Genomic DNA, 14,485 nt, shown 5'->3' on the forward strand with positions numbered 1-14,485 from the left:
TTAGCCCTTATCCACAAGATCACGAAATTGGGGGGGTCCATTGTACCCCGGTCGTACCCAGAGATGAAGAGAGCAGCCGTGGAACATGAGCCAGATACTGGATTCGTCTCTATGGGGCTGACAGAGAAAGCTGAGTGGCATCATGGAGATGCATAGAGCAGCCGCGGCATGTGGGACTGGACGCATTTCGGGGTACAACAGGGGCCAGGCCAATCAGCAAGTTGTGGATAGGGGCTCACTTGTATGTCACTGGAGAACTCCTTCAATGTTTGTTCATCAATATCTTGTGATACATGTTGATACTTTGATTCAGTGCCATCAATGTTTCTTCCTTCAGGATTCATGGTTGGGGCGATGTTCTTGGGGTTGTGCTCATCCTTCTTCTTCCTCCAAACACGGCCAATGGAGATAACTCCATAACTTCATAACAGGCCTGGACGTGTGCTGGTGTTATCAGGGGGATCATGGCAGCATAGTGTAGAAAAAGCAAAGTCATATCAGGCTCTCCCACGTGGGACTGCATCATGCAGCACTTACCCCAAAGACTCCTGTTACTTACTATTGTTAGAAATGTGTTACTGATGAGTGCAGAGTCGGAGGGGCAACAGGTAATGAGTGCAGAGTAGGAGGAGCTGCAGCTGATGAGTGCAGAGTAGGAGGAGCTGCAGCTGATGAATGCAGAGTGGGAGGAGCTTCTTATAGAAAAGGTAACAGGCTAAGACAGAATTATTGCTGGTTTGGTAGCATTTATACCTACGCTAAACATAACAGACCTTTCCTTACATTGTATGTGGGCAAATTTGTACATCAAACTGTGACACAATATAACGACATACACTGCAGTCTTCACATCACAAATACTATTTAAACTCGTATCTCAAATATTACTTTGATCTGGGATATATAATATATATATATATATATATATATATATATATATATATATATATATATATATGGATAATACTGTGCTATACTCCACAGGACTCCGTAGTACTGCAGGACACTCAGCCTAGATGATACTACACAATGCTCTGCAGGACACTCAGCATAGATGATACTACACAATACTCTGCAGGACACTCAGCATAGATGATACTACACAATGCTCTGCAGGACACTCAGCATAGATGATACTACACAATGCTCTGCAGGACACTCAGCATAGATGATAATACACAAAGCTCTGCAGAACACTCAGCATAGATGATAATACACAATGCTCTGCAGGACACTCAGCATAGATGATAATACACAAAGCTCTGCAGAACACTCAGCATAGATGATACTACACAATGCTCTGCAGGACACTCAGCATAGATGATACTACACAATGCTCTGCAGGACACTCAGCATAGATGATAATACACAAAGCTCTGCAGGACACTCAGCATAGATGATACTACACAATGCTCTGCAGGACACTCAGCATAGATGATACTACACAATGCTCTGCAGGACACTCAGCATAGATGATACTACACAATGCTCTGCAGGACACTCAGCATAGATGATACTACACAATGCTCTGCAGGACACTCAGCATAGATGATAATACACAAAGCTCTGCAGAACACTCAGCATAGATGATACTACACAATGCTCTGCAGGACACTCAGCATAGATGATACTACACAATGCTCTGCAGGACACTCAGCATAGATGATACTACACAATGCTCTGCAGGACACTCAGCATAGATGATACTACACAATGCTCTGCAGGACACTCAGCATAGATGATACTACACAATGCTCTGCAGGACACTCAGCATAGATGATACTACACAATGCTCTGCAGGACACTCAGCATAGATGATACTACACAATGCTCTGCAGGACACTCAGCATAGATGATACTACACAATGCTCTGCAGGACACTCAGCATAGATGATACTACACAATGCTCTGCAGGACACTCAGCATAGATGATACTACACAATGCTCTGCAGGACACTCAGCATAGATGATACTACACAATGCTCTGCAGGACACTCAGCATAGATGATACTACACAATGCTCTGCAGGACTCTCAGCATAGATGATACTACACAATACTCTGCAGGACACTCAGCATAGATGATACTACATAAAGCTCTGCAGAATACTCAGCATAGATGATACAACACAATGCTCTGCAGGACACTCAGCATAGATGATACTACGCAATGCTCTGCAGGACACTCAGCATAGATGATACTACGCAATGCTCTGCAGGACACTCAGCATAGATGATACTACGCAATGCTCTGCAGGACACTCAGCATAGATGATACTACGCAATGCTCTGCAGGACACTCAGCATAGATGATACTACACAATGCTCTGCAGGACACTCAGCATAGATGATACTACACAATGCTCTGCAGGACACTCAGCATAGATGATACTACACAATGCTCTGCAGGACACTCAGCATAGATGATACTACACAATGCTCTGCAGGACACTCAGCATAGATGATAATACACAAAGCTCTGCAGAACACTCAGCATAGATGATACTACACAATGCTCTGCAGGACACTCAGCATAGATGATACTACACAATGCTCTGCAGGACACTCAGCATAGATGATACTACACAATGCTCTGCAGGACACTCAGCATAGATGATACTACACAATGCTCTGCAGGACACTCAGCATAGATGATACTACACAATGCTCTGCAGGACACTCAGCATAGATGATACTACACAATGCTCTGCAGGACACTCAGCATAGATGATACTACACAATGCTCTGCAGGACACTCAGCATAGATGATACTACATAAAGCTCTGCAGGACACTCAGCATAGATGATACTACACAATGCTCTGCAGGACACTCAGCATAGATGATACTACACAATGCTCTGCAGGACACTCAGCATAGATGATACTACACAATGCTCTGCAGGACACTCAGCATAGATGATACTACACAATGCTCTGCAGGACACTCAGCATAGATGATAATACACAAAGCTCTGCAGGACACTCAGCATAGATGATACTACACAATGCTCTGCAGGACACTCAGCATAGATGATACTACACAATGCTCTGCAGGACACTCAGCATAGATGATACTACACAATGCTCTGCAGGACACTCAGCATAGATGATACTACACAATGCTCTGCAGGACACTCAGCATAGATGATACTACACAATGCTCTGCAGGACACTCAGCATAGATGATACTACACAATGCTCTGCAGGACACTCAGCATAGATGATACTACACAATGCTCTGCAGGACACTCAGCATAGATGATACTACACAATGCTCTGCAGGACACTCAGCATAGATGATACTACACAATGCTCTGCAGGACACTCAGCATAGATGATACTACACAATGCTCTGCAGGACACTCAGCATAGATGATACTACACAATGCTCTGCAGGACACTCAGCATAGATGATACTACACAATGCTCTGCAGGACACTCAGCATAGATGATACTACACAATGCTCTGCAGGACGCTCAGCATAGATGATACTACACAATGCTCTGCAGGACACTCAGCATAGATGATACTACACAATGCTCTGCAGGACACTCAGCATAGATGATACTACACAATGCTCTGCAGGACACTCAGCATAGATGATACTACACAATGCTCTGCAGGACACTCAGCATAGATGATACTACACAATGCTCTGCAGGACACTCAGCATAGATGATACTACACAATGCTCTGCAGGACGCTCAGCATAGATCAGTGGGGGCGAACCTTTTAGACACCGAGTGCCCAAACTACAACCACAACCCACGTATTTTTCGCAAAGTGCCAATGCGACAATTCAAGCAGTGACTTAACTGTGTCACAGGTTTAAATTGTATAGGCACTTGAGGACACCAATACAGTAGAAAGAAGGAGAAGTTTGGATTATCATTGTAGCTTCCTTCTAGGGTCATGGGCTGCCTGGGACTGCAAACTCTGGCAAACTCTACCCTGGGGTGATGGCAAGGGTGCCCATACAGAGGGCTCTGAGTGCCACCTCTGGCACCCGTGCCATAGGTTCACCACCAGTGGCATAGATGATGCTACACAATGCTCTGCAGGGTACTCACCATAGATGATGCTACACAATGCTCTGCAGGGTACTCAGCATAGATGATGCTACACAATGCTCTGCAGGGTACTCAGCATAGATTATACTATACAATACTCTGCAGGAATCAGACCCTCGACTTTGTGTACATTTGTTTAGCTATTTTCAGATCACTAAGCAGCCTTTCTAAATTTAATCCATCTGGGCATTGTGTGGGGATTTGCGTGGTGAGTTTTACCGCCTTTCTTGGCATCTTCTTGACAAGAAATTAAATTATTTAAGAGCTATTGCAGTTTGTCATTCACAATGCATGTGCCGGGCATTCAAGGTCCCCAAGGCCCCACATCCTGGCACTCACACATAACACTCAGGCCTATTCACACCAGTGTATTTTCACCATACAGCACACAGGCCCTCACACCTCGTATGTGGAGATAACCGCAGCATCTACAACCTATTACATAATGCATTTGATATGTATTCATACTATTATATACAACCTGTATATTATATATACTTCCTGTGTATTATGTGTACAGTATTACTAGCTGTATTTTATATGTACACTATTATACCCTGTATATTATATATACACTATTACACTATGTGTATTATATGTACACTGTATATATTATATGTACGCTATTACTCCATATATATTATATGTACACTATTACTCCCTGTATATTATATGTACACTATTACTCTCTGTATTTTATATGTACACTATTACACCCTGTATATTATATGTACTCTATTACTCTCTATATTTTATATGTACACTATTACACACTGTATATATTATATGTACACTATTACACCCTGCATATATTATATGTACATTGTATATATTATATGTACGCTATTACTCCCTATATATTATATTTACACTATTACTCCCTGTATATATTATATGTACACTATTACACCCTGCATATATTATATGTACATTGTATATATTATATGTACGCTATTACTCCCTATATATTATATTTACACTATTACTCCCTGTATATATTATATGTACACTATTACACCCTGTATATATTATATGCACACTATTACTCCCTGTATATATTATATGTACACTATTACACCCTGTATATATTATATGTACGCTATTACTCCCTATATATTATATTTACACTATTACACACTGTATATATTATATGTACACTATTACTCTCTGTATTTTATATGTACACTATTACACCCTGTATATATTATATGTACACTATTACACCCTGCATATATTATATGTACACTATTACACCCTGTATATATTATATGTATGCTATTACTCCCTTTATATTATATGTACACTATTACACCCTGCATATATTATATGTACGCTATTACTCCCTGTATATATTATATGTACACTATTACACCCTGTATATATTATATGCACACTATTACTCCCTGTATATATTATATGTACATTGCATATATTATATGTACGCTATTACTCCCTATATATTATATGTACACTATTACACCCTGTATATATTATATGTACACTATTACACCCTGTATATATTATATGTACCCTATTACTCCCTATATATTATATGTACACTATTACACCCTGTATATTATATGTACACTGTATATTTTATATGTACGCTATTACACCCTGTATATATTATATTTACACTATTACACCCTGTATATTATATGTACAATATTACATATGTATATTTTATATGTACGCTATTACACCCTGTATATATATTTACACTATTACACCCTGTATATTATATGTACAATATTACACCCTGTAGATATTAAGTGTACCCTGTATATATTATATGTACACTGTTACTCCCTGTATATATTATATGTACACTATTGCACCCTGTATATATTATATGTACACTGTTACTCCCTGTATATTACATGGTAGATTTGTTGGATCTGCTGATGGTCTCCAGGTGGTTTCCACTTGTGATTCAGAGTTCTGCAATTTGCCATCTTGTACACTTCCTCTGTGTTCTGATGGAAATGGATTTGTCAGGATAATCGCTCTACAATCAGTTCTCTTCAGACGCTTCAGCGCAGATCAGTTGTCCAGAAAATGCGAAAACCTCTGTGTGTTTATTAATGTTCTTGATAATTGCTTAATCGGTTCTGGGGTCTGCTGCAGGATGGATTGCGCTTCTATAAAGTCACAATAGGAAAGATCCATTAGTCTAGATGTGTGATACCCACATGAAGCATCATTCAGCCACCAGCATGACTTTTAGCCTCTTATAAGTTGTGTGCCCACTTCTGGCTGCAGATGCAACGCTCTTCTTACTTAATAGGGGGCAGTATACAGCTTCCATGGGAGGTAGCCTTCATTTTTCCACCATACTCTTGTCTGCCTGTGATATTATGTCTCATCTACTTCTCTTCTTCCTGTCTCTCTGCAGATGTTTGATTGGATCACACACAACAAGGAGGTTTTCCTTCAGGGTCACACTGAGATCGGAATGAGCTACCAGCATGCCCTCGACCTCCAGACCCAGCATAACCACTTTGCCATGAATTCCATGGTAAGTCTCTAATTTAAGGATATAAACCTAAAACATACGCAAAAAATAAAGTAACTAAGAGTGTAATAACAATTGGTACAGCAAGAAAAAACAAGTATGCAATAGAGAAAGAAATTGAGCATACAATGTGGACACTAAAAATGCAGGAGGACAATGTTAAAAATAAGAGTGCAGGAGAGACAATGTAAAGAGTAAGAGTGCATGCGTTTTTGGCAGGTTTGACCAATTATCTTAATTCAAACTGGTCAAAAACGCATGCGTTTTCAAAAAACGATGTGAAAACGCACTAACTAAAAACGGCCTAAAAACGCCAAGTGTGTCTTCACCCGAAGGGTGATGCCACACATGGCGTTTTGAACCGGTTTTTGGTTTGTTTTTAAGCAGTCTGTCCAAAAACGCATGCGTTAAAAAAACACATCCATTTTTGACCAGTTTTAATTAAGATAATTGGTAAAACTTGTAAAAACGGGTGCGTTTTCAAAAAACGCATGCGTTTTTTAATGGACTGCTTAAAAACGGACCAAAAACTGATTCAAAACCATGTTGATGCATCGTAAGCTGCCAGGTCCAGAAGGATACTTTGCTGCTTTGTATTCAATGATACCTTGTAACAAACCATCAGCTGTGAGATGTATGAGACAGTCCTAACAAATTTACAGGATAACAAATACTTCCACAGTGTTCAAAGGTCGGGAATACATTGTAACGTCTGTCGCTGGGTTTGGTGCTGCTGTCAGTCCTCATGAAGGATCTCTCCAGGTGTCATCTACTCCAAGAGATCCTAATTCCTTATTAAGGTAGCATCCCTGTTGCCCATAGCAACTAGTCTCAGAGTTTGTCTGCCCGACTGCAGTGTAGCAAGTGTTAAACGGCTTGGATCAATCCCTGGTTTTCCGGATCTATTTCAAGCATTGACATGGATGCAACGGCTTCCCATCCCGTCCCTAATGAGATTCTCTGGAATGCGGCGCTCTGGCAGGAGTCAACAAATCGGTTGCATCTGCCACCCCCGATTAAGCCACATATTTTTGCAATTATTTACAAGACACCAGAGGAGCCAGAACCCACTGAGAGGCTCCGATTTCAGGAGCGTCTCCTTCATGTGGAGGGATGATAGTGCGGTCCCCAGTATAGTGTTAGTGGGTTTCCCCCTGGTCCTCCAGTTTCCTCCCACACTCCCAAACATACTGGTAGGTTGATTAGATTGTGTGGGTTCCATTGGGGTCAGGGACTGATCTGGCAGCTCTGTAATCTGTGTGCACTATATAAATAAAGGAATTATTATTATTATTAGACGATGCTCGATGGCAAGGTAATTTATAGTTCTAGTATAACCCTTGCCTCTCTAGGTAGTAATCTTAGTCCTACCTTCATTGAGTGTCAGCTCACACAGGAGATGAGTCATGTGACCTTTTTGTGTTGGTCTGGGCCGGGCTTTTTATAATGCCAGGATTCAGAATACTATCAGATGTTGGAACACATTTACTTACCCGTCCGCTGGAGTTCACAGAAAGTGCATTGTCCGTGTATAATGCACTGTGCCGCCCGATATCCTGCATGTGTCACTTCCCCGCTCAGGTCCGCAGGAGTTCACCTTCTTCTTCCTGGTGCATGTAAGTGCATTGTTTTGAGACACAATTTGAAAGTTAAATCCCGCGTTCAGCCCAAATCAGTCGGATCCTCCGACGGCCGCCCAATTTCTGACGCATGAAAGCCAGCGCAACTGATCGCATGTGCCAAAATCCCCTGCTAAATATCTGTCACGGCTGTGCGAAACCCAAAAACGTTGGATAGTCCGACGTAAGTGCGTTTGCAGACCCTTAGTAAAAAAGCCCGTTGTGTTTTGTGCATTTTCAAGTTCCCTGCTTGCTGTCAGTGAATGGGAATATTCCTGTTGACATCATGCCCCTTTCACAGCTGAGGGTTGTATCATACCCAGATCATATACATGAAGCATGGACACATAAACTGTCTGCTCCATGTGACTTGTACATCCACCCCATAACCTGGACTTGTACACAAATTGTCTCCACAAGGGATAGATTTGTGCTGCTGATGTGTTTTCGGCACCAAGGATTGTTAACACTAATATTCTGTACCAGACCCTCAGCTGCTGACTGCAAGGTCTTCTTACAATCAGTCATATTGTACAGTGCAGTCAATTGCACATGAGGTGTCGTTACTATGGATGTGTCCCTTGTTCAAGGTAGAGACACAGAATAAGAAGAGGCGTTCACAAATAACGTATGTAAAAGACGGGTCAATGTCATGTAAATCATCAGGTGATGTTGCATCCATATCTATGGAGTCACCATCCTGTAGCTTCTGTCACTGAGTGCAGGGCCAGTGGAGTGTAAGAAAAGGATTTTTGGGGGGGTCTTTGCTTTGGGGGCTTCTGAGTCAATAAACTTCTTATATTTAGGCTACGTTCACACGTTGCGTTTTGTTTGCAATAACGCATGCACTTTTAAACACATCACAACAGCTGAGAAGAGCAGATTTGCCTAGTTACAATATTGTCAGCATTATGTTTAAAAACTGAATACATTAACTCAATGCTGACACATATGCATTAGTTAACACTTTGTTAATACTTACATTATGTAAACGCAATGTTAACAATGTAATTAGGCAAATATCTTCTTCTCCGCTGTTGTGATGCCTTTGAAAACGCATGCGTTAACACAAACCAAACGCAGCTTTAGTCAGGTAAATGTATTCTTAACTATTTAGCTGCTATGAAATCTGTGTAACATATTATGATTTGAAAGAACATGCTGGGTGTAGTAGTCCTCTGGCAAGTGGCGCGGGTCAATCCGGCAGGTGCGTGATGCAATGTTTTGGTGGGGGATGGGATTGCAGCTTCTGATTGAATTACGGCTTTGTGTTTAGCCTGATTAATCTCCTTTATTAAAGAGAATTGCCTGTGAGTCACTGATGTGAGAATAATTAAAACAGAACTAGTCCAGGGGAGCAGCGGAGGTTGAGGAGGTCGGGGGACGTGCAGACGATGAGGAGGCCAGGGGACGGGCGGAGGATGAAGAGGCCGGGGGACAGGCGGAGGATAAAGAGGCCGGGGGACGGGCGGAGGATGAAGAGGCCGGGGGACGGGCGGAGGATGAAGAGGCCGGGGGACGGGCGGAGGATGAAGAGGCCGGGGGACGGGCGGAGGATGAAGAGGCCGGGGGACGGGCGGAGGATGAAGAGGCCGGGGGACGGGCGGAGGGTGAAGAGGCCGGGGGAGCGGCGGAGGGTGAGGAGGCCGGGTGAGGGAGCGGCAGAGGATGAGGAGGCCGAGGGAGCGGCGGAGGATGAGGAGGCCTGGCTGAGGGAGCGGCAGAGAATGAGGAGGCCGAGGGAGCGGCGGAGGATGAGGAGGCCGGGGTGAGGGAGCGGCAGAGGATGAGGAGGCCTGGCTGAGGGAGCGGCAGAGGATGAGGAGGCCGGGGGAGCGGCGGAGGATGAGGAGGCCGGGGTGAGGGAGTGGCAGAGGATGAGGAGGCCTGGCTGAGGGAGCGGCGGAGGATGAGGAGGCCGGGGTGAGGGAGTGGCAGAGGATGAGGAGGCCTGGCTGAGGGAGCGGCGGAGGATGAGGAGGCCGGGGTGAGGGAGTGGCAGAGGATGAGGAGGCCTGGCTGAGGGAGTGGCAGAGAATGAGGAGGCCGGGGGAGCGGCGGAGGATGAGGAGGCCGGGGTGAGGGAGTGGCAGAGGATGAGGAGGCCTGGCTGAGGGAGCGGCGGAGGATGAGGAGGCCGGGGTGAGGGAGTGGCAGAGGATGAGGAGGCCTGGCTGAGGGAGCAGCAGAGAATGAGGAGGCCGGGGGAGCGGCGGAGGATGAGGAGGCCGGGTGAGGGAGTGGCAGAGGATGAGGGGGCCTGGCTGAGGGAGTGGCAGAGGATGAGGAGGCCGGGGGAGCGGCGGAGGATGAGGAGGCCGGGCTGAGTCAGCGGCAGAGGATGAGGAAGCCGGGGGAGCGGCGGAGGATGAGGAGGCGTGGGGGGGGGGGGGGTGTGCAGGCGTGAACAAGGGGAGGCCAGACAATTGCAGCCTTATTGTCTTACACCTTACACTTCAACCTCAGTTCCCACATTGTTTGACATCTTACACTCCAGTCACATCCCAAGCTCTTATCACCATTGTGAAGGATTCTTCTGGAAGCATCTGACCTTCTGCATGGCAGACACTTACTGCAGTTAACAGGTTAATATAGTTCCCATGATGCAGTGCTCATTCCTGTACATATCAGATGTAGATCCCAGAATGCAGACCATCAAACAAAGCAGATAACCTACCCTGCAAAGAGGTGACGTCAGCTGCAGGGCGAATGCAGCTCTGGATGTGACTGATGTATGACATAACAGTATAAAGATGTACAGATCTGCAACATCCCCCACCGGGGCCTAGCCTTTTCTTGGGGCCTGGAGACAGCCGGGCCCCAGAATACCGGAGTGGCTGGCGGTTGCGGCCTAGAGCATGCTGTGGTCACGGTGCTTGGTATGGGGACCGGAGGGCTGTCCTACAGCCTGGCAGGTCTCCAGTAGGTGGTGTGTGCAAGAAATATGGAGGAAGAGGCTGATGTAATGGTTCTCCCTGGGGCAACCCCTTTGGTGTCTGTAGTATGAATCCCTGGATAATGAATGGGGAAGCCTGTGGTGGTAACAGCCGTATCCAGGGATCAGACAGAGGCAACATTGTGCAAATCAACTTACAGTTCTTTATTGAATAGCAGTAGGCAACGGCCAAAACAATGAACAGCAGATTCTCAAGCTGGAAGAGTCATGGAGAGCCGGTCCACAGGAATGTTACACACAGCCTGATGAAGGTGGAGCTGCAGATCTGGTGGATCTGAACTTGCCCTGTGTGCTAGGCGGTAGGTCTGAGGCACTAGAAGTTCCTGGGATTAGTGGCTGTGGCAGCACTGGCAAGTGCTGTTCACTCAGGCTGGACTCTACAGACTGCCCCCCAAGATGGAGACTCTGACTGAACCATGTGCTTCCGCCCAGCACTGATTTACATACTCCCCTTGTCAGGTGGTAGTACCTCTCCAATCACCTTACAGCTGGCATTACAGAAACACCATTGGATAATTACATATCACAATTAACTCTTGCCTTGCAAGGCAGTAGCTACAGCTGCTATTACACAATTTCCCAGATTCTAGAAACATTCTAGAGCAGTGATGGCGAACCTTTTAGAGACTGAGTGCCCAAACTACAACCAAAAGCGACATATTTTCCACAAAGTGCCAAATGCCAATTTAAAGTAACTTATTGCTCCCTGCTGTGTCACAGATTCAAACGTATTGGCTTCCTGAAGACACCAATACAGTACAAAGATGGGGCAATGCGGATTATTATTGTAGCTTCCCTCTAAGGTCCCTCTAACAGGATGACTCACAGGCCCTGAGAAGGGGTTTCAATGATAATCCAGCGTTGTTCCCTCCTTCTGTACTTCAAGTCACTTTAAAATAGTGCAGAACATGGCACATTCTGGGGTCCCTGTGACTGCAGGAGGAGTCCTGAATGGTGACCTTTGTGCTTGGTGATGCCCCCAGAGAGGGCTCAGAGTGCCACCTCTGGCACCTGTGCCATAGGTTCACCACCACTGTCCTAGAGGGTTCATGACTCCTCCTAACATCTCCTGACCTGGAGAGGGCGCAACTTCCAGCCTTTCTATGCATTAGCAGGGGTGTTGCAGATCCCTTTATGTTGTCTCATTTTATCCTTGTGTGCTGTCTAATTAACTACTATCTATTGCTGCCTGTTATCAGTCATTCTTTTCCTGGAATAAAGTGGCTGATACCAGAAAGCAATGGATTACAAGTATCTTTTTTGGTATATAATTGAGACTTTTGGCAGGTGTTGTTCACACTTTATGTGTGATTTTTTTTTTTTTTTTTTTTTTTTAGATGTTTACTTTTTGCTTACCTTGGAAGTTGCAATTTTTGTCTTTTTTTTGGTTGCAAATGTCCCAAATCCACAGGAGTGGACACTACTGGTACTTTAAATTTTGCATTTGAGCCCGTGGCATATTTAATCACGTGGTGTGACGGCACAAGCTTTCAATGCCCAGCAGGTTTATGTGCAAAATTTTAATTAAACATTTAAAGGCTGTGAACTAATTCCAATTTACATGTTAAAACTGGATCCCAGAAAAAAAAATCCTTCCTCTGCACCTGCCCAGGACTAGATGCAGATTTGCGCCTCAAAAGAGAAATAGAGAAAAAAATTGAAACATAAGTGAAAAGTTGCACAGAACATCTGGAAAATAAAGCTACAAAAGGTGCAAGTAGACCAACGACAGCAAAAGTCACAAAAAACCAAGCAGAAATAAAGATACATGTCCCTCTATTTCGCTTTGTCACATGTCACTCTTCTCCACTTTGATGGCTTCCCCTTCTTGTCTCTGCAGAATGCCTATGTCAACATCAATCGCATCATGTCGGTGGCCTCGCGGCTGATTGAGGCCGGACATTACGCATCACAGCAGATCAAACAGATCTCCACACAGCTGGATCAGGAGTGGAAGAGCTTTGCTGCAGCGCTGGACGAAAGGAGCACCATACTGGCCATGTCCGCCGTGTTCCATCAGAAGGCTGAACAGGTGAGATGATGGTGGTGATTGTAATGATATTGCAGTACTCCTGTGTATTATATGATATTACAGGGGTCCACAGTGTATTATATGATATCATAGGACTCCCCTGTGTATTATATGATATTACAGGGGTCCACAGTGTATTATATGATATTACAGCCCCCCCCTGTGTATTGTATGATATTACAGGGCACCCCTGTGTATTGTATGATATTACAGGACTCCCTGTGTATTATATGATATCATAGGACTCCCCTGTGTATTATATGATATTACAGGGGTCCCCTGTGTATTATATGATATACAGGGCTCCCCTGTGTATTATATGATATTACAGGGTCCCCCTGTGTATTATATGATATTACAGCCCCCCCTGTGTATTATATGATATTACAGCCCCCCCCCCTGTGTATTGTATGATATTACAGGGCACCCCTGTGTATTATATGATATTACAGGCCCCCCCTGTGTATTGTATGATATTACAGGACTCCCTGTGTATTATATGATATTACAGGGTCCCCCTGTGTATTATATGATATTACAGCCCCCCCTGTGTATTATATGATATTACAGGCCCCCCCCCCTGTGTATTGTATGATATTACAGGGCACCCCTGTGTATTATATGATATTACAGGCCCCCCCTGTGTATTGTATGATATTACAGGACTCCCTGTGTATTATATGATATTACAGGGTCCCCCTGTGTATTATATGATATTACAGCCCCCCCTGTGTATTATATGATATTACAGGCCCCCCCTGTGTATTGTATGATATTACAGGGCACCCCTGTGTATTATATGATATTACAGGGCTCCCCTGTGTGTATTGTATGATATTACAGGACTCCCTGTGTATTATATGAAATTACAGGGCTCCCCTGTGTATTATATGATATTACAGCCCCCCCCTGTGTATTATATGATATTACAGCCCCCCCTGTGTATTATATGATATTACAGAGCCCCCCTGTGTATTATATGATATTACAGGTCTCCCTGTGTATATGGTGTGACTTTATCTTATTACAGGACTTATATCTTTTATTATCTTTTGTCTTACTGCAGTTCCTGTCCGGTGTGGACACGTGGTGTAAGCTGTGCAATGATGGGGGCCTCCCATCTGAGATGCAGGGACTGGAGATGGCGATACATCATCATCAGACACTGTATGAGGAGGTGACCCAGGCATATACAGAGGTGAGGATACCTGCGGCTGCCCTATATGTCCTGTGTGTGAATGTGTAGGGCCTTCTTCAGCATGATGACCTCCTTATCCTCATTGTGGATTCTC

General features: G+C 44.3%; 1 protein-coding gene across 12 annotated transcripts in view; it reads left to right on the forward strand.

Annotated features, from left to right (window-relative positions):
- The window catches only part of KALRN (kalirin RhoGEF kinase), a 191,847-nt gene that overhangs the window by 87,294 nt on the left and 90,068 nt on the right, over window positions 1-14,485 (forward strand). For all 12 annotated transcript variants that reach the window (XM_072122115.1, XM_072122114.1, XM_072122110.1 and 9 more), the window contains 3 exons: window positions 6,467-6,589; window positions 13,002-13,193; window positions 14,260-14,391. In XM_072122115.1, the coding sequence (XP_071978216.1) occupies window positions 6,467-6,589; window positions 13,002-13,193; window positions 14,260-14,391 (447 nt within the window). The remainder of the gene's footprint in view (window positions 1-6,466; window positions 6,590-13,001; window positions 13,194-14,259; window positions 14,392-14,485) is intronic.

This window comes from Engystomops pustulosus, chromosome 8 (genome assembly GCF_040894005.1).
Source record: "Engystomops pustulosus chromosome 8, aEngPut4.maternal, whole genome shotgun sequence".
NCBI lineage: Eukaryota > Metazoa > Chordata > Amphibia > Anura > Leptodactylidae > Engystomops > Engystomops pustulosus.